At 32.8% G+C, this 22283-nt stretch overlaps 1 protein-coding gene across 2 annotated transcripts; it reads left to right on the top strand.

Moving 5' to 3' along the window:
- The first annotated feature begins 8710 nt into the window (after positions 1-8710).
- Positions 8711-18999, top strand: LOC138308206 (uncharacterized). Of its 2 annotated transcripts, none has more exons than XM_069249173.1 (4): positions 8711-8735; positions 16146-16222; positions 16547-16760; positions 17200-18999. In XM_069249173.1, the coding sequence occupies exons 1-4, from the start codon at positions 8726-8728 to the stop codon at positions 17796-17798; spliced, it is 900 nt and encodes a 299-aa protein (XP_069105274.1). In that variant the 5' UTR covers positions 8711-8725; the 3' UTR covers positions 17799-18999. The 2 variants fall into 2 exon arrangements, with proteins under 2 accessions (XP_069105274.1, XP_069105273.1); XM_069249172.1 differs by lacking the exon at positions 8711-8735 and adding an exon at positions 12205-13086.
- Positions 19000-22283: the final 3284 nt, after the last annotated feature.

The following is a 22283-nucleotide window of genomic DNA, read 5'->3' as shown; positions in this document are numbered from 1 at the left end:
CTATAATAGTATCTACCCATCTATAATAGTATCTACCCATCTATAATAGTATCTACCCATCTATAATAGTATCTACCCATCTATAATAGTATCTACCCATCTATAATAGTATCTACCCATCTATAATAGTATCTACCTATCAATAATAGTATCTACCTATCTATAATAGTATCTACCCATCTATAATAGTATCTACCCATCTATAATAGTATCTACCCATGTATAATAGTATCTACCCATCTATAATAGTATCTACCCATCTATAATAGTATCTACCCATCTATAATAGTATCTACCCATCTATAATAGTATCTACCCATCTATAATAGTATCTACCCATCAATAATAATATCTACCAATATATAATAGTATCTACCCACCTATCAATAATAATATCTACCAATACATAATAGTATCTACCCATCTATAATAGTATCTACTCATCTATAATAGTATCTAGCCATCTATAATAGTATCTACCCATCTAATAGAATACATCGTAAAACTCATCTCTGCGAAACGGTCACCATTCTATTTATCTTTCTTCCGGATTGGCTTCATATCAACTCAGTTTCCAATCTGCTAATGATTTATTGCTTAGATATCTCAAAGGAAGAGTGTTTCCTCGCCAAAGATTATGTAGCTAAAATTTTGGGAAAAGAGACTTTGTTTTATATATGTATTCAATAAGTTTTGATTCTTATATCTACAAGACGTGTACGAATGTCTGTAAACATTCTAACCAGGGGTGTCTCCGTCTGTTGATCCGGTTTAAAGGTAGTAGTCGTGATCAGTAACCCCTATAAAATGCACAAGAAAACAGGTAAAATATAGGTCTAATTCAGGTCGCGATTACCGGAATAGAACGTAAAGATAAGTAGACCTGAAAATGATCTTAAATCGATCTACGACCAGTATCTGTTGTTTGAGCTGGGCGTCAATAATTTACATGTTGTCTACATTTCAATAAAGGATTTTTTTTAAAAAAAAAAAAAAAAAAAATATAAAAAAAACCAGAAAATGAGAATCCATAAAATAGGGATCAGCTGCAGTCTGTTACCATGGAAACTGTGCAAATTATATAGTATATGTAAATTAGGTGTACCAATAACACGGTAACTAAATTTCTGTAACATGTGGTATTTATACTCGATATTGATGGATACATGTATAGCATACGACAGACCCCGCCAAGACTAAAAAGCTGGTGAATTGGATGAGTTAATTGGCATTATAACTGATTCCTTCATTGAGATTTCCACACATTCAGAATTACGATTGTCGTTTGTTTTTATTTCTATTCCTTATTTTAACTAAAGTGATTACGTTTTTGCAATCCGTCTTTTGAAAGATGCGAATTACAAATCAATTTAGCTCTGAGCGTACCTACAGTGTACAATCATATCGAATACCGTATGGCATAATTGGTTCGTAGCAGGTGTTCATCGCTCACTCACCTCCGCCCATAGATACGTACATTGTACATAAGTCAAATCTCTGAATAATTTAAATCTTAATCGAACTAAATGCTGAACAGCTCACAATTGACCACTGAAGCTCTGCCACACAATAACACGAACAACTACTAATCAATTCACGTAAGTAATATACATGCATGTACGTATACGTACTATATATCTCTAAAAGCCTTTTTTGGGTTTCCAATGATGTTAGACTGATGAGAAACTGATGAGTAATGCATTCTTCATGAGTTACCATTTAGTTATATTTTTGAATAGTTTTTTAGACGGCTTACTGTTCTGCTACGTGACAAGTTATTATTGCATGCAAATCTACCCGTAGGGCGAGCGAAACGCTAGGATCGATTTTCGAACCCGGAACTTCTCTATGTAATTATATTTTAATTAGTAATGTACGTCAGCTCTGTACAACAGAGCTAATAACTGCAACATGCGAAAGCACAACAAACTAATGTCACAAACAACATATGGTATGATAAGAAATTTACCCGCTGATGTTTGTATGCAATGCTAATGTTCATTTCTCCACGAAATTTGTTGTGCAAATTATAACATTGTGATTACAAGTCGCTGACACAGGTAGATGGGTTAATACTCTCAATCACCGCCCATTACAGGTAAAGGTCAGGCTTGACCAGACGTCTGGCCAGACATGTCTATTTAATTAGGACAGCAGATATTGTTTAGCGTGCGATGCATTAGTTATGTATGTATTGTAGTGCAGAAAGGTTTAATGGCAATGTGTATAAGCAGCAGACTATGTGGGAAGTATTTGGAAGCAAATGATATCAGTATACAGATTTATACCTTCGTCAACACCATATTTTTGTTCAATGAACCATGACATTCGATACCAGTTGACACACTACAGCCTGTAGTCACACATTCTGTTGCCCTGTAACGCTATTTGCTATTTCGAAAAAATCCGTTGTCATGGTAATAGTATATTATTGCTCGCTATTATTCTAACGGATACTTGATATCTCTGGAAAGATTTAAGTCATCAACAAAACATTTTTTCGGTTTATTCCGGATTCATTGAGGTATAAATCAACTGGCTTTCTCATTATTATACTCATTTTACCGGCGAACGTCTCTTGACTCCAGCGCAAAATTTCTATCTGAAACTTGGACATCTTAGTTTACGGCAATAGAAGACGTGCTCCCTTCTCTTTGTTTACATCTCACAAGTTCACGTAAGTCCGTCATAAAGCACACATGCTAAGATAATTGGCTGACCAGTTTGCAGTTTCCATCTTTTCAATGCGATTTAAAAAAATTACTTGACACCAATATTTGAGAGGAATTTGTTTCATGCCTTGCTAAACATTGCTAATCACACCGTCTGGTAGCCAATTTTCAAATATACAGACCATTATGGTCGCAAGGTAACATTGACAATTTAATTTATTCCGCATTTGTCAAAAATTAAGAGTGTCAATATAAGCATGCTACATCAGAATTCTGGTTTGAATCTTGTTTGCTACAGCGCAACCTGTAGAATTTAGTTTTTTTCTTTGTTTACTTTCTGTTTGTTTATTTGGTGTAATTTCATGTTCAGGACTTTTCATTAGATAAACATGCTCGGTGTCTTAAGGATGTACTCCTCTGAGAAGTCAAAATTTTCTTGTAGTAAACTTATGCTCATATAAAGATTTTTGGAAATAGGAATTTATATCATAAAAAAATGGAAGAAAAAGCATATGTCCGTGTGCTCGTTTTTGAGCTATTGACACTCAAGGATACCTAGCTGACAAAATATTGGATTTTATGGGAATTTTGTGGTTTTGACCATATACTCAAGAGATTAAAGCCATAATTTCCTAATGTGGTGTTTGATATGTATGGATGTTTGTAGAATTTATTTTCCGGTAGTCTTCTTTAAAAATATACCAGTTTTGATTAATAAGACTAATATTTTCCCTCAGAATAACAATATATGTTACCCCTACCCCTTAATTTTGACCTACAAAATGCATCATTTTCAGTCATTTTTGCCAAATTTAACCCTTTATAGAAAGAGTTCTGGTATTAAACTTTTGTTAATATTTTGCATATCAACAGGGAAAGGGTTGTTCTTTCTAAATCAGGCAGAAAAATGGGGGGTCCGTGTGCTTACTTTTTTGCCCCATTTGAATATTTGTTATTTTTCAATATTTAGAGTAAAAATAAAAGTGCTCAAATTACCATTAAATGTTGAAATAAAGTGACAAAAGTGTATCATTTCACACATTAATGCTCAATATTTTGATTACCACGAACCCAGTAAAGATTTACAGCAAAAATTAGCTCGATACAGCTAAAAATACTGGCGCAGTGATGATTTAAGTAAAAACAATTTCAGAAAAAATGGTAAAATTGTGGCTCTACTCAAAGCGAAAAAAGACACAATTTCAAAATGGCCGCCAAATGGGCCATTTCTTAAAATCCCCGTATAAAAAATCTACTAAAAATAGAAATGTAATTTTTTGAAAAAATTTGCAACTGGCAACTTGCTACAGATATTGATAGATTTTATTTGAAATTCTCATAACTTCTTTGATCTATGTCGAAACGAGACTTCAACGGGACTGAAACCTCAGAAGAATACAACCTTAACATGTTATAAGTATGTATTTGTTTGAGTTGAGAGAAAATCTTGAAATGCCATGCGGGTATGGCGGTATAATTATACAAGCTATCACCATTGCATATTTGTAAAAGGCAACTACATTTGAGATATTATCTTTTTTCTTCTTCGTAACTGGCGTCCTTCCTAACATCTCAGTGGTCACTGCCTTACTTTTGGCCCGAGTTGACAGTTCGCCTTTGTGAAGAAGTCTTTGGGGTCTGTCCCCTGGGCTAAAAAGTGCTCCCAGTCCCCGGTTAAATACTTAGCATAAAGGTAGTGGGGCGACAGGTTAACCAGTTGTCTGTATAATGTGAACAGGTAGGATGTTGTAAAATGAGCAAGAGTTTACACAACCGCAGCCTCCCAAAACTAAACGACATTCACACACGTAGCCCACTTAATACACGAGAGGACGTCCTTAAAGTCCAGCCAATCCATCCGTGACCAAATGGATGCTAATCAATGTGACACGTCACTCACGTAAAAACCATTGGAGGGAAGTTATTATACATAATTGTTTTACATATATATCTCGGAATGTTCTCATCCTTTAAATTCCAGCAAATTTACTATAAGATAAAGCGTTGTAACTAAACAAAAATGTAAAATAATGAGTTTTGTTCGAAAAAACTGTTTAGAAATAGTATTGACATTTGGGGTTTAGTTCCTGCTAAATACGCTCGTGAAACTGACACCTAATGTTTACCATAGAGACCGGGAAATGCCAACAATGTAATTACCTTAATGTCCTTATAACCAGGACAAAAGTTTAATTTCCTGGTAATGCTCTAGCTTTACCTGTTATTTCTAACCAATAACTAAGTACTTATATCACCGTCAATATTAGGACAACGACCAGAAGTTCAACTTGACAGGTATGTCTGATGCATTCATCAAGGACGTTTAAACATTACATTTAAACAATAGATGCCATTATAAATTCTTTTACCTTAACGATAGTAAAGCACGTTTTTAAAGCAATATTTGTAATACATACATAACTTTTAAATACTACTTTTAGTGTATACATATTTGTTTAGGCTGCTTCTAAAATTCTTAAAAACATGATATTTAAAAGTATCATTCTCTATAATTGTGAATACATGTTCTATACGTGTTGATTGTTTATGTTTTTGTGAACATTTTTACCGTAATTATTTTATGTAATTTAATTTGTTCTTTTCTGTTTTGAGAAAGGTGTAGATCACCTTGCAAATTCAAACAATATTTTGTCCACACTGTAGGAATTACTACCATACACGATATAAATAACATCTCTCTCCTTTCGGTCCTATTTTATTTATTATATAGTGTAACTATCTATACACAGTCCAAGATTTTATATAAAGTGTACTTATCTGTACATTGTCCTAGTTTATTTATAAAGTGTGATTATCTGAACATAGTCCTAGTTTTTATATAAAGTGTAACTATCTGTACACAGTCCAAGTTTTTATATAAATAGAGGTTTTACAATGAGTGGTTGTTGAATATTGAATTTATTCCACAGAGTGAGTTTTTTTTTTAAAATTACAAAAGACACAGCTTTAGCAAATTTACTTAGTCTAATTTTTGATATAATGTGTAATTATCTGAACATAGTCCTAGTTTTTACATAGAGTGAAACTATCTATATATATTCCTAGTTTTGATATATATAATTATATATGCATTGTTGTTGAAGAATACTATAAAACACTACATCTACATAGAATATTTTGTGTCATCGTTATTTCAATAACATTGTATCCACGAATACATCAATTCGTGATCAAGAACTCCCAATGACAACCGTGCATTCATGTAAATGTTTTATACGATTATTCGCAAAACATGTGTATTCCCGTTCGAACTTACATGAACACTTGTACCTCACGAAAACAGTGGTGTACGGTGATTGTGAACATACTATCCCGTGGTATAGGACGCTAATATATCTAGAAGTCACCATGATATCAGTAAACTTGTCCATTACATTTCATACAGCACAACCTATATATATAGGCTAACAGTATGTACATACACGAGATGGATTACCTTAGGTAGAATATAAACCCCTTCAGTGATCAGACTCGGCCTACTTCCGAATCGATGTTCTTTTTCACTGTACAATAAACAATTAATCATAGGTAATATATCGATGTTTTAGTCACATCTTTCTATCGTCATCATACCTGGTGTCAATTTCATTTCGTGGTGTTAGTCGTACTGATGACCAGCGTCAATGACATTTACTAAGGGTGTCAATTGGTTGAACATGCGTGCTTTATATGTGTTTCTCTCGTTGAATCATTTTAAGCGTTGCAGATTTTTTGTGTGGTCTATTTATCTATGTTCAGTTTGAACTTAACATCTATGAAACCTTTTTTTTATAATTCTGGTAATTTGGGCCGATTTTAAACAATATTTCTGTCAAGAAATTAGATAATAAGAAATAATAATATTAAAAACGCAGCTTTTAAGCCTCGATTCAAAAATAGCTAGATATAAAATATAAATCCGTTATACATAATACTCTGTGTTGATCATCATGCATTTATAACTATTGTTGATACCGTACATACATACTTCCGATACCCGTTTTCAAAAAAAGATCCGCTTTAAAAGATAACTAAATTAAGTGCTTTAAATGTAAGAAGTAACGAGTTATGTTAAGTGATATAGTAGGAGATGACATTAAATGTTTCGGCCTCAAGTTCAAGTCAATTAGTATAGTGATATGTTGTATTTTTTATAATTATCTTTTTAGTCATGATTTTCATTCAGCACAATATACAAATACACTCAATTGACTCTCAAACACATACACACATACTTAAAAAAACCCACACACTCATATATTTAACACATGCATATACATTCACATACATACAATAGCTACTAAATACGAATCTTAAATTTCTAGCACATAAGAACAACAAGTACAAATTAGGAGTTAGGAGGCGAGGGAAAAAAACAATTATATTGCACTGAATATTAAGGAAAGGAATCAAAGACAGGATTAGAAGGGAAAAAAAGAGTGATAGAGTTATAAAGAAAGAAAAATAAATATGAAAAAAGTTGAACCATCAGTGGCAAGACAAGATTAATGTCGCCATAATCACATACAATATCTCTATCCAGGTACGACCAGACTACAACACAAACTTTGAACGCGGCTATTGGTTAGCTTCAAGAGTCATAATGCTTCGTTTCAAAACAATTTAATAAATAGATATATATATCACCATATGCTCACAATTTGTAATCTATTTGTAGTATTTCTTCCATGACGGTTGTAATCTGTTGTATTTTATGTTTTCTAAGACATACATTTAAAGATACTCCACCGCTGACAAATACTATTTTTTCACTAACAAAAACAGGATCAGACGATTTAGTATTTTTCTGCAGTAACAAAAGTTACTTACTTTACACCATCACCACCACTGAAAAGTTTCAGCTTCTAATTTTACTTCAAGATAAAAATATCAAAAAATAATTAATTGCACCCCGAAAAATTTTTGAGGCACTATCTCCTATATTGAATGCAGTACCGATTGCGCATGCACAGAAAGCAAAATAAATTATTTTAAATTACTTTTTTCTGTTAATTAGGTATATAAATATTAAACGATTAAACACTAATTATTGTTCAAATGATGGGTATTGTTTATACTCTATCGGCGTCGGAGCATCTTTAATGTCCCTAGAAAAGATTATTGCAATGTTGTTCAAATTGAGGTACAAATATAATAAGGTCAGTGATGGCGATTGCCATGCTACATATTGGCTAAGAGATTCTCTCGGCAGAGATGGACTTGAAATACATTACAAACAACACAACCATAATCATTATTCCCACTTATAAACGAAATACCAATCAATTTGCATACCCACATATGAATCAGGCGTGTTCCTAAAGCAAACAATTTCTGTTTTCATATTTTTATTCCTATAGTATATCACTGCAACGTGAAGTTAGCAGCGGATTTGGAATTCGAACAAAGAATCCGGAGCCAGCACCTTATCCGGTATTAAAAAATGAACAGATAGGTAACAATTTAAAAACACAAAATCTAGATTAAATGAAGAAAAGGATTGTTCTTCACTAGGTTACACGGCCTTATACATGTACATTACAGAGAAGTACAATCCATCCCTGTTTACAGAAGAATGACGTCACATCCTCTTCTAGTGCCCCCTACCGGATCACATATAGGGTTTTCTTTTGTGCCGCATAATAACTTCATCATTTCAAAATTATTATTGTGCGTGTATCCTTTTGAGAAAATTACAAAAAAAGTCAATGATTCAAAGTCAACTGAAATCGTTTCCTCATTTGTATTTGTGTTAGGGGGTGTTTATCCTTATACCGAGGAATTTTATTTCATATGAACTGACGGGGATTTTATCTATTTACTGTTTGTATACTATAATTATAGATTTCGTAATTTTTAGTTCTCAACCGAGCAGAAAATACTGGATCTGGAGCACAGAAGAAGTTACTATTGCGGGATCAGTGCAGTAAAACCTTGGACAAGGACCAGGTCTACCACATTTGTGTGAAATAAAAACACATTTTAGTATAAGGAAGCAGCGGGATTGTTATTGATGCCAAAGGCCACACAGTAAACCGAGCGCTGTCGACAAGATGATGTGGGGTGATCTGTTTACTAACTACCTGAGTATCCGTTATATCATCCTCCTACCTGTATCTATATCGAACGCTCCCCGAAAGGACGTTCACTTATATATAGACATGTGGGCCGTAAACTGTACCCTATTAAGTTATCGTGATATTAAAATCGTATTTTAGGAAGAGTCTATTTTGTGGTATATCTAAATCCAATACATTTATGTGCTTATTATTATCTAATATTTTCTACAAATAACTCTTCCAATATGGAAGTGATATTAAAATGATAATTCTTATAATTGTTCATTGAGTTTAAAAGAATTCTACAAAAATGTCACCCTACTACGAGTAGTAATCTAATTACAACTGTTAATAAAACAGCGCACATTGCATTACATATTTTAATCGCTTGATGACTTAAAACTCTAAAACCTAAAATTACCATATCCTGTTTCGTAGCTTCAATCTATATAAAAATATAAATTAAGTCTTTAAAATGTTTTATGGTTCACGGAAAATAGTCTGAATTACGTCATTTTTTCGATACATGTAGAATTGACACGGAATATATTCACGAGGAAGTTTTAACTAAAATGATATGGATCTAAGCTCATATAAGCCTTCATCATTTAATAGACATCCAATCGTTTAAGCCGACCAACTACGTAGTAAAGGTCATACACAAGGTGGTTATACACATGGGTGTACAGACCCGTCATTCTCTGGTACACCGGGACACCTCGAATGTCTCATAATGAGTCATGGGGCATAATGTAGGCCGCAACCTGTTACCTTAAGCTATTGCATGTTTTAGATTCTGAATCTCCTTTGTCTTTACGTCTATAGAGGTTACAGAATTTTGACAATTCTTTTTATAAAGTTACCCACTGACTGCGTTAGAGGTCGATCTGGCGTGTTTATGTCCAAGGTATAGGGGTAAACATCATGTTATGGTAATGGTAAAAAACATTAAGGGATATGTATTGTGAAATAATACAATTCGAATATTTAAATGAATTAAATAAATAAATACTTTTTTTACATATTTATAGCAAATTTTGTCTTATTACACTTTTGATCAAAGGCATCTTTTACTTCTTTAATCCTTCAATCATTGATTGAAAATGTCAGCTGGCATTCAATTCTAGCCATTTGTATGTCATATCTAACCATCCAATTCTAGCCATTTGTATGTCATATCTAACCATTCAATTCTAGTCATTTGTTTGTCATATCTAACCATCCAATTCTAGTCATTTGTATGTCATATCTAACCATCCAATTCTAGTCATTTGTATGTCATATCTAACCATTCAATTCTAGTCATTTGTTTGTCATATCTAACCATCCAATTCTAGTCATTTGTATGTCATATCTAACCATTCAATTCTAGTCATTTGTATGTCATATCTAACCATTCAATTCTAGTCATTTGTATGTCATATCTAACCATTCAATTCTAGTCATTTGTATGTCATATCTAACCATTCAATTCTAGTCATTTGTATGTCATATTTAACCATTCAATTCTAGTCATTTGTATGTCATATGTAACCATTCAATTCTAGCCATTTGTATGTCATATCTAACCATTCAATTCTAGCCATTTGTATGCCATATCTAACCATTCAATTCTAGCCATTAGTATGTCATATCTAACCATCCAATTCTAGCCATTTGTATGTCATATCTAACCATTTAATTCTAGCCATTTGTATGTCATATCTAACCATCCAGTTCTAGTCATTTGTATGTCATATCTAACCATTCAATTCTAGCCATTTGTATGTCATACGTAACCATTCAATTCTAGTAATTTGTATGTCATATCTAACCATTCAATTCTAGCCATTTGTATGTCATATCTAACCATCCAATTCTAGTAATTTGTATGTCATATCTAACCATTCAATTCTAGTAATTTGTTTGTCATATCTAACCATTCAATTCTAGTAATTTGTAAGTCATATCTAACCATTCAATTCTAGTAATTTGTATGTCATATCTAACCACTCAATTCTAGTAATTTGTAAGTCATATCTTATCATTCAAATCTAGCCATTTGTATGTCATGTCTAACCATTCAATTCTAGTAATTTGTAAGTCATATCTAACCATTCAATTCTAGCCATTTGTATGTCATATCTAACCATTCAATTCTAGCCATTTGTATGCCATATCTAACCATTCAATTCTAGCCATTAATATGTCATATCTAAACATTCAATTCTAGACATTTGTATGTCATTTCTAACCATCCAATTCTAGTCATTTGTATGTCATATCTAACCATTCAATTCTAGTAATTTGTAAGTCATATCTAACCATTCAAATATAGTAGTTTGTAAGTCATATCTTACCATTCAATTCTAGCCATTTGTATGTCATATCTAACCATTCAATTCTAGTCATTTGTATGTCATATCTAACCATTCAATTCTAGCCATTAATATGTCATATCTAAACATTCAATTCTAGACATTTGTATGTCATTTCTAACCATCCAATTCTAGTCATTTGTATGTCATATCTAACCATTCAATTCTAGTAATTTGTAAGTCATATCTAACCATTCAAATATAGTAGTTTGTAAGTCATATCTAACCAATCAATTCTAGGCATTTGTACGTCATATCTAACCATCCAATTCTAGCCATTTGTATGCCATATCTAACCATTCAATTCTAGCCATTTGTATGTCATATATAACCATTCAATTCTAGTCATTTGTATGTCATATCTAACCATCCAATTCTAGCCATTTGTATGTCATATCTAACCATACAATTTTAGTCATTTGTATGTCATATCTAACCATTCAATTCTAGTAATTTGTAAGTCATATCTAACCATTCAATTCTAGCCATTTGTATGTCATATCTAACCATTCAATTCTAGCCATTTGTATGTCATATCTAACCATACAATTCTAGTCATTTGTATGTCATATCTAACCATTCAATTCTAGCCATTTGTATGTCATATCTAACCATTCAATTCTAGCCATTTGTATGTCATATCTAACCATTCAATTCTAGCCATTTGTATGTCATATCTAACCATTTAATTCTAGCCATTTGTATGTCATATCTAACCATCCAGTTCTAGTCATTTGTATGTCATATCTAACCATTCAATTCTAGCCATTTGTATGTCATATCTAACCATTCAATTCTAGCCATTTGTATGTCATATCTAACCATTCAATTCTAGCCATTTGTATGTCATATCTAACCATTCAATTCTAGCCATTTGTATGTCATATCTAACCATTCAATTCTAGCCATTTGTATGTCATATCTAACCATTCAATTCTAGCCATTTGTATGTCATATCTAACCATTCAATTCTAGCCATTTGTATGTCATATCTAACCATTCAATTCTAGCCATTTGTATGTCATATCTAACCATTCAATTCTAGCCATTTGTATGTCATATCTAACCATTTAATTCTAGCCATTTGTATGTCATATCTAACCATTCAATTCTAGTCATTTGTATGTCATATCTAACAATTCAATTCTAGTCATTTGTATGTCATATCTAATCATTCAATTCTAGCCATTAGTATGACATATCTTATTAAATAAACCATTCACTGTGCCAGCCTTCGATAACTTTTTTCCTTATAACGGTTATAAAATAGTATAGACAAAGCAGCTGTGACGTGAAGTGGCACGCTTCACACTTTTGGACAGAAGAGTTGATATTTAAAATATAACATTGATATACCTACATGTTCAGTTAATGTCTAAGTTTGTATTTGATTGTCGTTATAATAGCCTATGACGTCGTGAGTTCACAAAGGGAAATAAAACTGTTTTATTTACATCACACTATTTTGTATTGGTGTAGTGACAATACAAATCTGCACACCTTTTATGTCACACATGTACAACATTAGTACAATTACAAGCACAGGAAGCCTTAAAACAAATGTTACACAGTGTTAACATGGTATCATAACCGACCTGAGCTTTCTACCACTGTGATGGAACATGTTTAGGTCTTCCGAAATTAACAGTAATGACTGAGCAGATAAAGAAAAAGGAATACTGATACATTTCCTGTGACTTGATCAAACACATGTCGTTGTGTACATTTGAACATAGCCTCCGATATTTACATGCCCTCAACTTTGGACTTAGGCCAAGCTAATTATATCATCCAATGAGAAGGCGAGGGAGAGTCAAGGTATGATAATTACCTGATTCCTCAGTGACGTCTGCAGGTAAATACACATCTACTCGCTGTACAGGTAAACACAGCATACTGTTAGTACCGACATGGCCACAATCACGACAACACACGCGTTTCGTTTTCCCTTACTCATTCTATTGTGGACTAATGTTTACGATTTGGCTAATGGAGCAGGTAAGATTACAGCTGTCTTGTTGATGTCCATTATATCGATCATTTTGCCTTAGTCTGGTCTGCCCATTATTATGAACGTGTGGTAGCTAGCTCTTTGTTTCAAATCACCAATCCATTGTAGCATGTTTTAGTTTCATCTTGGGTACCCACGATATAGTAAATTTAGAAATGAATATATTTGTTTCAGTGTTTAACATGACCAAGAGACAATGTTAGAATTCAAAATAGACAAATTTGATTGTCTTTGAATATAGATCAGATATCATAATCAGCTACTTCATTAAGATAAATGAAATTCACAAAATGTATGTGTCTTTATGTAGTTATATTTGTTGATTCCATTCTAGTTCCAGATTGCGTGTTACAAGAACGTTTAATTCGAATAATTTGTCGTTTTATAGAACTTGAAATTAGATGTTTATTTACGATGTTTTCATGATTTTCAATACGTTTCATAATTAATAACATAAATTGAACAGAACTATTTGTTGAATATATATTAGAAATAATTCATTTTGGATAAATGGAAAACTCATGGTATGGATATGTATATATCTGACTGTAGAGTTTAGTGATAGCCATGGCATTATACTGATATCGTCTAGTAATACCTTGAGAAATATTGGCCATGGTCAGTTTGTCAATGTGCGATCAGCTAATCATTAGTGTAAATTTACTATCGTGTAAGTTGATCAAGCTTTATATTTACTGTATGTTAATTAAACAAGCAGTTCTCCGTATTGTATTATATACTCTTAACGTTCGAACTGTAGTTTGTTATTGTGATATCTATCTATACATGCAGCGATACTTAGTATGAAACATATCTCTTATCATTTTAAGAATAGTTATCGTGATATCTTAAAGTTCATATAAGAAAGGGTCCTTGAGTATAAAAACTAAAGATTTATTTTGTCATTGGCATGTGAGTTAACCATGCTTCATGTTAGTGTTTTAAGGAGTATCAAAGGGGTAGCATATCAAATTACAAAGTTGATTGACAGTCAGCCGTAACCCTACCACGTCGTCACATCATATAATCCTAGATATCACACAAAACCACGTCGTCACATCATATAATCCTATATATCACACAAAACCACGTCGTCACATCATATAATCCTATATATCACACAAAACCACGTCGTCACATCATATAATCCTAGATATCACACAAAACCACGTCGATTACTATCAAATAACGTCAACTCCAATTATATCATTATTCCCCAATAAACCTTTTATAGTAGGACCCAAGATTCGGAAAACAATGACAAGTCCGCCATAGTCGTTGTACATTATAAGGATGATATATTTTAATGTGTAGTTATTATAAACTTTACTTACTAGATATCGCACAGCTACTTAGAGATACATTTCAGTTTATAGTTACTGTAAATCTCATATTGGTATACAAATTTGTATCAACATTGAATTGTATAATAATACGACCAGTCCACTCACGCAATGTTAACTTACGGCACTACAAACTAACGTATTTTTGATGATTACGTCAGGTGTGTTGGACAAGACACCTGTACTTATCTGGTAATTAAAGGTAAGGTACAGGTACAACTAATACTTCATTTACAGCTGTCTATGTGATCACGTCATAGATCCGACCTCACCTAATAGCTCCAAATGTTGGTGAAATATCGAACACATAATCAATCAGGTAGTTGGCCCATCTGAGGTTTTCTAGCAATGCTTTATTGATTAAGATGGCGATACACATGAATATTATAAATATAATGTAGCGTGTAGCATACAAGATAAGATCCAATGATACATGAATGATTGGCAACACCTCGTGTGAAAAGAAACTAGGACGTTAGCTAATACAGACTCGTCTTAATGGGTTTATAATTTGTTTGGAATGATAAGGAATTTTATCCTTTATCGTTCCATGGGGATAAAATTTATAGCAACCAGTGAACAGTGAAAATTATCACATATATATGTTCTTATAATCCCACAACCATTAGATGTGTTACACTAAGAAAGACTAAATATCATCTTAAACAGTCACGAAATCACCATACACCAAATATATTTAGAATGATCTCGATATAAGATACAAATTTAGGATGATTATACAACATTTAAATGACGTCATATAAAATGTAATTTTTTATACACACCCACATAGGTACATAAGTGTAAAAACCCAGAAATGATATTCTAAATATAGACAAAGACGTAAACACCCGGGAATGTGTCTCACGTGGTCCCCGTATATACCCGTAATAAATCCAGAGGTTTATTATCCTAGGTCACGTTCTGATAACCCAACACTATATAAACACACTTGTAGTTTCGTAACCCTAAATTTTCTTATTATATGCTTAAAGAAAACGTGACGTCCCCCTCGTAACTCTAAGGTGTGTTGTACAGGCAATATCTAGGTCGATCATAGTAGGACACCAACAGGTGTCGGAAACCCACAATGTGTTTTCCCTCTATAATGTCCGGGATTCACAGAAATTAATAAATCCTTTGAAGCCACAGGTGTGCTATGTCATATAACGATGATGTGAATAGTTATTGTAATTTCAGAAAAAAAAGTAAATTGACGATGTTTCTGAATTGATAGAAAAACTGACAAATGTTAAATGTCATCTCCTCCTTATAATCCCCCTGTATGGGTTGTATATTCAGACAAATGTTTTGATTACAAAGTTTAAGGAATTATAAAAAGTTACACTATTTTACCTGCTATGAATTCAGACGTTTCTCGAATATCTATTACAAACTGGGAGAAAATGCTTTATCCGACTGCATTCATATAAATGGCGATATAAGTGAATGTATTCAATCGGAGAAAGGATTGTTCCTTAAACCATTAGTCTTTGGTAGTGTCTATGAAGTGACATTGATTGATCTATTCCACTGTGTATGGCGGGTTGTAAATATCATGCACAAATAATGTCTTCTGTTTGAATTACCAAACGGTGTGTTTCCGTGTGATAGTGGGAACTCTCCAGAGTAGAATATTTATAACACATGTAAACGTTACAGCCATTTTGTATCATTACACATTGTAACTTTACTCATTTCAGGCGGAGCATGGACAATATGGTATAATCGCCTTCCTGACGAGACCGGCGATGATCAGAGCTGGCAAACAATACGCAATGTGAGTAAATTATCATCAAGGGTTAAACAATTTGAATGATTATATTTTTATCAGATTTCATGCTTTTATGTTATAAAAACGTGAAATGAGTTGTCCCATGTTAAATTTTAAGCTAGAGAAAAATTATATGTAGGAAAACATTATCGCGATTTTCGGTTCAATGCATTATTGTTGATAAACTTCTCGGTATTTTCCGACATTTTCAGCCTTTTTTTCCTTTCGGAAACTTTGACGGAAATGCCTGAATTCATTTACAGTGAAGTTTGAATCCTCTACAATTGGTTATTTAGGTATTTATATTGCTATTATTTTGTTTCCTTATAGCATGGCTACACGGTTTGTGGGAGCGACAAACCCCAAATGGCGGAATGTCGAGTTGTTGGATCGGAGGTGACATTTACGGAAAGTAATGCCAGAGTTATTGCCCCTGATTATCTCTCAGAACCTTGCACAAAAAATGGACTAGTATGTTATGACTACGATGCAAACAACATGAAATGCCACGATTATGAAGTCCGATTTTTCTGTCCATATACAGGTAAATTGAAAAACAAAAATCGATGTCATTTTCAAATTTGCAGATGTACAAACGTATAAACCTTCTTGTATACAGCTTACGCTTGCTTACTGTAAACGTTTTGTTTTATAGATGTGTTTCAAATATATTTAAGCGACAGAATAATTAATTAATGCTTAACAATGAAGCTCTTAATAATTCGTTTTCATTCAACGATAGCCTACGATAAGAAACTTCTAATTTCATAGTTTTATAGAATATACCATTGACATCATGTAATTGACAAAATTAAAATAACTTGTATTCTCTTTACCAGTTCCTATTTAGACTTACACTTTGTAAATATTTTCCACTCTTAACATCTATTTATAATTTGTTATTGGATTTTTCTATTTTAAGGTTTTAAGTAAAAGCTTAGTGAGACATATATGGAATAACTCATGTTTTTCTCGTATTATAGATAATGAAAACGACCGATCTGCCGATTATGGATTAGTGGCGTTAGCAGCTGGATTATCGGTCCTAATCCCACTGCTCTGTGTTGTGGTGCTACAGTGTGTGCGTCAGATTAGAGTCAAGAGGACGCTCCATGCACGAGCTGCAAGAACTCAAGCCGCACGAGACCATTTCGGTAATTTAGAATCACAACCTATCGATCCAGGTACATATACAGCGCCCCCTACTTATGAATCTTTATTTAGTAATGGACAGAGTTTCCCCGCGGGCACCAGCAGGGATGCGTTGTTACAAAGCGAATCCTCAAATAATTCTACAATGGATTTATCCCATATAAATGAAGGGTTTTCACACGAAGATGCGCAACATACCGGTGTTTATCAAATTTCATCAGGAAATGTTTATCCCTCAGAGACAGGACGACACGTAAATAACCTACGGCGATTCCCAGGCATGCATTTGTCGATGGAAGACATTATTTTATTAAATGGAGGTGATCAAAGAACACCACCGCCTGCCTACAGTGACGCCATGGTGATAGAGGGGCCAATACCACCAAAATACTCTGATATACAAAAAGAACAATCCACTCAAGTGTCGTAGCGGAATCCTAACATGTTTTATAATATATAAGGTATTTTCAAAACACTAATATGGTTCCATAATGTCAAAATGTTTCGTCAGAGATTGAATATGTTAATAGGTAAAATGCAACCCTATTCATATCCTAAAATACGACAGTACGATAATCATAGAGGCAAAATCAAATAGGTATTTTATCAGCTTGTTCTAATATTTTCTGTCTCAAAAATGCATAAGCATTACTGATTCGTTACCGGTCTATTTGCGTATTAACACAATTGTGCATTAATTTCATTCCCATTGATCGATCATTAACATTATTTATTTACCATCAAATCAGCTTACACAATGCAGTAGTGATTATTTCTCCAACTTATCATTTCGAATTATAAACAACCCAAGGCCTTGTCAAAACCTTTCATTTCCCTACTTTTTTTTCTACGCAAATAGATAAAATAGTTAGCACAAAGATAGGTGATTCGAAGGCACAGTCGAAGTGTATCTTGTGCTCTTTAGAAAAACAATCAAAATTTCATATGACTGCAATTTATCTGAAAATCAAATGTACACCAAAAATGACTTATGTCGAGAATGATAAGAAACCACGGGGACGAATTAATATGAAACTGCTCAAGGTGGAGGATTACAGAATTCAATGGCCGTTAACAACTTAAGGGGTGGAAACTTGACATTAAGTCGCCGGGAAGACAACCAAGTATTTGGTTAGTATTGGTTAAATACAATAACGAGGAAGGTATATCCCTATAGTACTGTGGTTATAATTTGGAGTACAGAGTATCCCTATAGTACTGTGGTTATAATTTGGAGTACAGAGTATCCCTATAGTACTGTGGTTATAATTTGGAGTACAGAGTATCCCTATAGTACTGTGGTTATAATTTGGAGTACAGAGTATCCCTATAGTACTGTGGTTATAATTTGGAGTACAGAGTATCCCTATAGTACTGTGGTTATAATTTGGAGTACAGAGTATCCCTATAGTACTGTGGTTATAATTTGGAGTACAGCGTATCCTTATAGTACTGTGGTTATAATTTGGAGTACAGAGTATCCCTATAGTACTGTGGTTATAATTTGGAGTACAGCGTATCCTTATAGTACTGTGGTTATAATTTGGAGTACAGAGTATCCCTATAGTACTGTGGTTATAATTTGGAGTACAGAGTATCCCTATAGTACTGTGGTTATAATTTGGAGTACAGAGTATCCTTATAGTACTGTGGTTATAATTTGGAGTACACAGTATCCTTATAGTACTGTGGTTATAATTTGGAGTACACAGTATCCCTTTAGTACTGTGATTAATTTGTACCAATATTCTGTATGTATTCAGGGATTTGTTGTTATTCTTCCTTATAGTACTGTGGTTATAATTTGGAGTACACAGTATCCCTTTAGTACTGTGATTAATTTGTACCAATATTCTGTATGTATTCAGGGATTTGTTGTTATTATTATTCGCGGAAAATTTGTCTACATTAAAGTGTTATTTCTGGGGCCTTAATTACATGTCAGGATCAGTACCCAGACGACCCACCGATATTGTGTGTTTCCTATCTTCTATTATTTATTTTCATGTATCCATTATTTATTGTTATCAATATTGTTACGCCACGTGATATAGCTAAGAATCTCGAGTAAGGTATGGAAACTACTTATAATAATAATCCATTTACATTGATCCTAGATCTAAGAAATCCTAACTGTAATTTACATATGTTTATAACGTGTATTAAATGATGACTTATATAATTACTCTCTTTGTTAGTAACTCTGATGAATGTTGTACATCTGTATGTTTTTTCTAAAGTCTACACATGTAATAAGTTTGTGGGAACAATTACAAAGTAAGGATTTTATTAATCAATCATTCGTCTTTTATATATTTCATATATAAGTTTCTGATCATTGTCTCAACGAATAAAGTATTGTACTAAACCTATCATCTGTGTCATCTTCGATGAATGTCGATTGTAGTCGATCGCTGGTTTTCTCACAATTCGTTTTCTACTTCTGTCATAAATTTAATTTATTGACTTTTAATTAAATCTAAGTTTTAAAGTCTCCGTTTTCTATTCAATTATTTTTTTTATACATTAACAATCTATCTTTGTAAACCTAAGATGAAATAACTATTGTATAACTAGCACTAACAAAACCGTGTAATGTTTTTTCCCATTGACGTTCAGTAAAATAGATTATAACCAAACCTTGATAAAAGTCCTACTTTACCACTGATTCTAGTCATACCGGAGGGGAATATTGTTGGAACATTACACGTTAGACTGGCATTACCTGTCCACGAAAGACAATATTATTGTGAGACATACGGCGGTTATATTATCAGCTATTCTATCTATTCAACAATACTATCGGTGTGTCTAGTACGGCAGTTTTAGCTGCTGGCTATCAGGGTTGTTGAAAACTGAATCCATAAGTGTTGAAAACTGAATAAATAACAATAAGTGAATGACGCGGTATAAATACTTCATAAATAAACCACCAGTACTAACCGGCGCGCAGCACAGGTTGTTTGCAATTAATAATAAAATACATCTTTATTGATTAAAAAACTTTAGGATGTTTACAGTCTTTTAAATCCTGTATACTGACGATTAAATGGCTGTTTACATTATAGGTGTATTTATTAGTTTTTTCAAACATTTTTGAGATTTTAAAAAATTCATAAGAATTGAATCTGATGAACGAATCTAAGAACCCAATAAACATGTCGTTATTTTTTTCAATAAAATGAATTTTAAATGTATAATAACATCCGTATATTTAGTTGTAAGTTATAACATAATTAAATGATATATTTACTTTTCTCCACATTTCACACTTGACATGACGCTATAAAGCGGCTTTACCACCCAACACCCACTGGCGATACCATTTAAATTCTGTGACGTCATTTATTGATATCATGAAGTCACTGATCGAAGCATTTTCAGACCTTAATCAGCAGGTAAGAATCTGTTTTATAGAATGAAATAAATCACGTGTGTCTATGATAGTATATATAGGTAGTATTGTTAATGTTCTTAACCCGAACTTCAAAACTCACTTTACGAAAGGTCCGATAATTCTTTGTTTGGTTTGAAATTGTTTACACTGTGTTTCATAGTACAGATATTTCTTTAAATGGTAATTTAGTATACGAGAAAAACACATTGTTGTTTGCATTTTATTCGTAAATTACAAGTCAAGTCTTCTAACAACATTCAAACATAATTTTAAAACTAACTTGCTGTATGTTTACTTTTCCGGAACAGCGGCAGACCGTGGCTAGTGACGTCACAGTCTTATTACAAATGTGATTAATATGTGACAGCATTACATATGTGTCACAAGATATCAGTGAGTTAGTGTGAGTTTGCTGATGTTCTTGAAGGTGTGATGCTAGATATGACGTTGGTGTATAATAAAAATATAAAAGAAACTAGATGTTTATTATTTTTTAATAAACAACATAATCATATTGATAGACTAAGGTATATATAATATGTGTATGGCCATCAGAGGAAGATAAAGCTGTAGAAAAGTTTGTTTGACAGTAAGGGTTATTACACGTATCTGACACCTGCCCCAAACTGAATCCATAGGTGGAGCGCTAGTGGTAATATGTTGGGACACTTTTACAAAAAATATCTTCTTCAAGAGTTAATTTTTGCATACTTATATGTAACATATATTTAAATGATTCAAAACGAAATACATACACATTGCATGTAAGTTCTTTGTAAGTATTAATTGATGATTGTGGTAAACTTTCTTTTATGGATGAATAAGTGGCCAGAATATCCTTTCTCTCAATATTTGGATTTAAAGTCATCGATTATTAAAATGATGGCTGATTTGGACAGGAATCACGGAACACATTTGTAAGAAAAATGTTTTAACTTTATTAATCCTGTTATTATAAAGATTTTCTTCTATGTTTGTTTATCATTTTTAGCAACCTAAGGATTGCAAAACACGGGATGGCAATAAGTTTGTCGAACATTCAAATCAAAATTTAAGAAATCATGGCACTCTGACCATGCAGACAGCATTTCTTTATAAAATTTACAGGAGGAGCTGTCAATAGGAGATTTCAGAAAAGATGGCGATGACGTCACACAAAGGTACATCCGGGTGCTCAAAGGTACAACTCTTATATCTGTACACATAAACATTGTGGGAACACAGCCGCTTGCGATGTTTGTTTACATTTTATTGTAATAAATAGTACGCTAATCCGATAACTATTGCGTTATTTACATTTCAAAAAGTGTAAATAAAAATATTTTACAATAATATACAAATTTAAACATATAGTATTCATATATTTTACTCTGTTTATACTCCATTTTCGACCGCTACGAGAAAACACGGTCGCCATTACGTATAAACATTGACAGATATATTGCAAATATCAACTTGAAATTACAAATTAAATTCAAAGTTCCTCAAAATATAATTATAAGCAATTACTGTTTTCGA

Source organism: Argopecten irradians, chromosome 14 (genome assembly GCF_041381155.1).
Source record: "Argopecten irradians isolate NY chromosome 14, Ai_NY, whole genome shotgun sequence".
In the NCBI taxonomy this organism is placed as follows: domain Eukaryota; kingdom Metazoa; phylum Mollusca; class Bivalvia; order Pectinida; family Pectinidae; genus Argopecten; species Argopecten irradians.
Note: the sequence above shows the minus strand (reverse complement) of the source record. Positions and strands in the feature narration are given on the sequence as shown.

Bases quoted from the DNA above. Each gene is read 5' to 3' on its own strand.
- LOC138308206 (XM_069249172.1), top strand. From the start codon at position 12,999: ATGGCCACAATCACGACAACACACGCGTTTCGTTTTCCCTTACTCATT. The intron at 16,223-16,546 runs GTGAGTAAATTA...GTTTCCTTATAG, and splicing joins GCTGGCAAACAATACGCAAT to CATGGCTACACGGTTTGTGG. The intron at 16,761-17,199 runs GTAAATTGAAAA...CTCGTATTATAG, and splicing joins ATTTTTCTGTCCATATACAG to ATAATGAAAACGACCGATCT.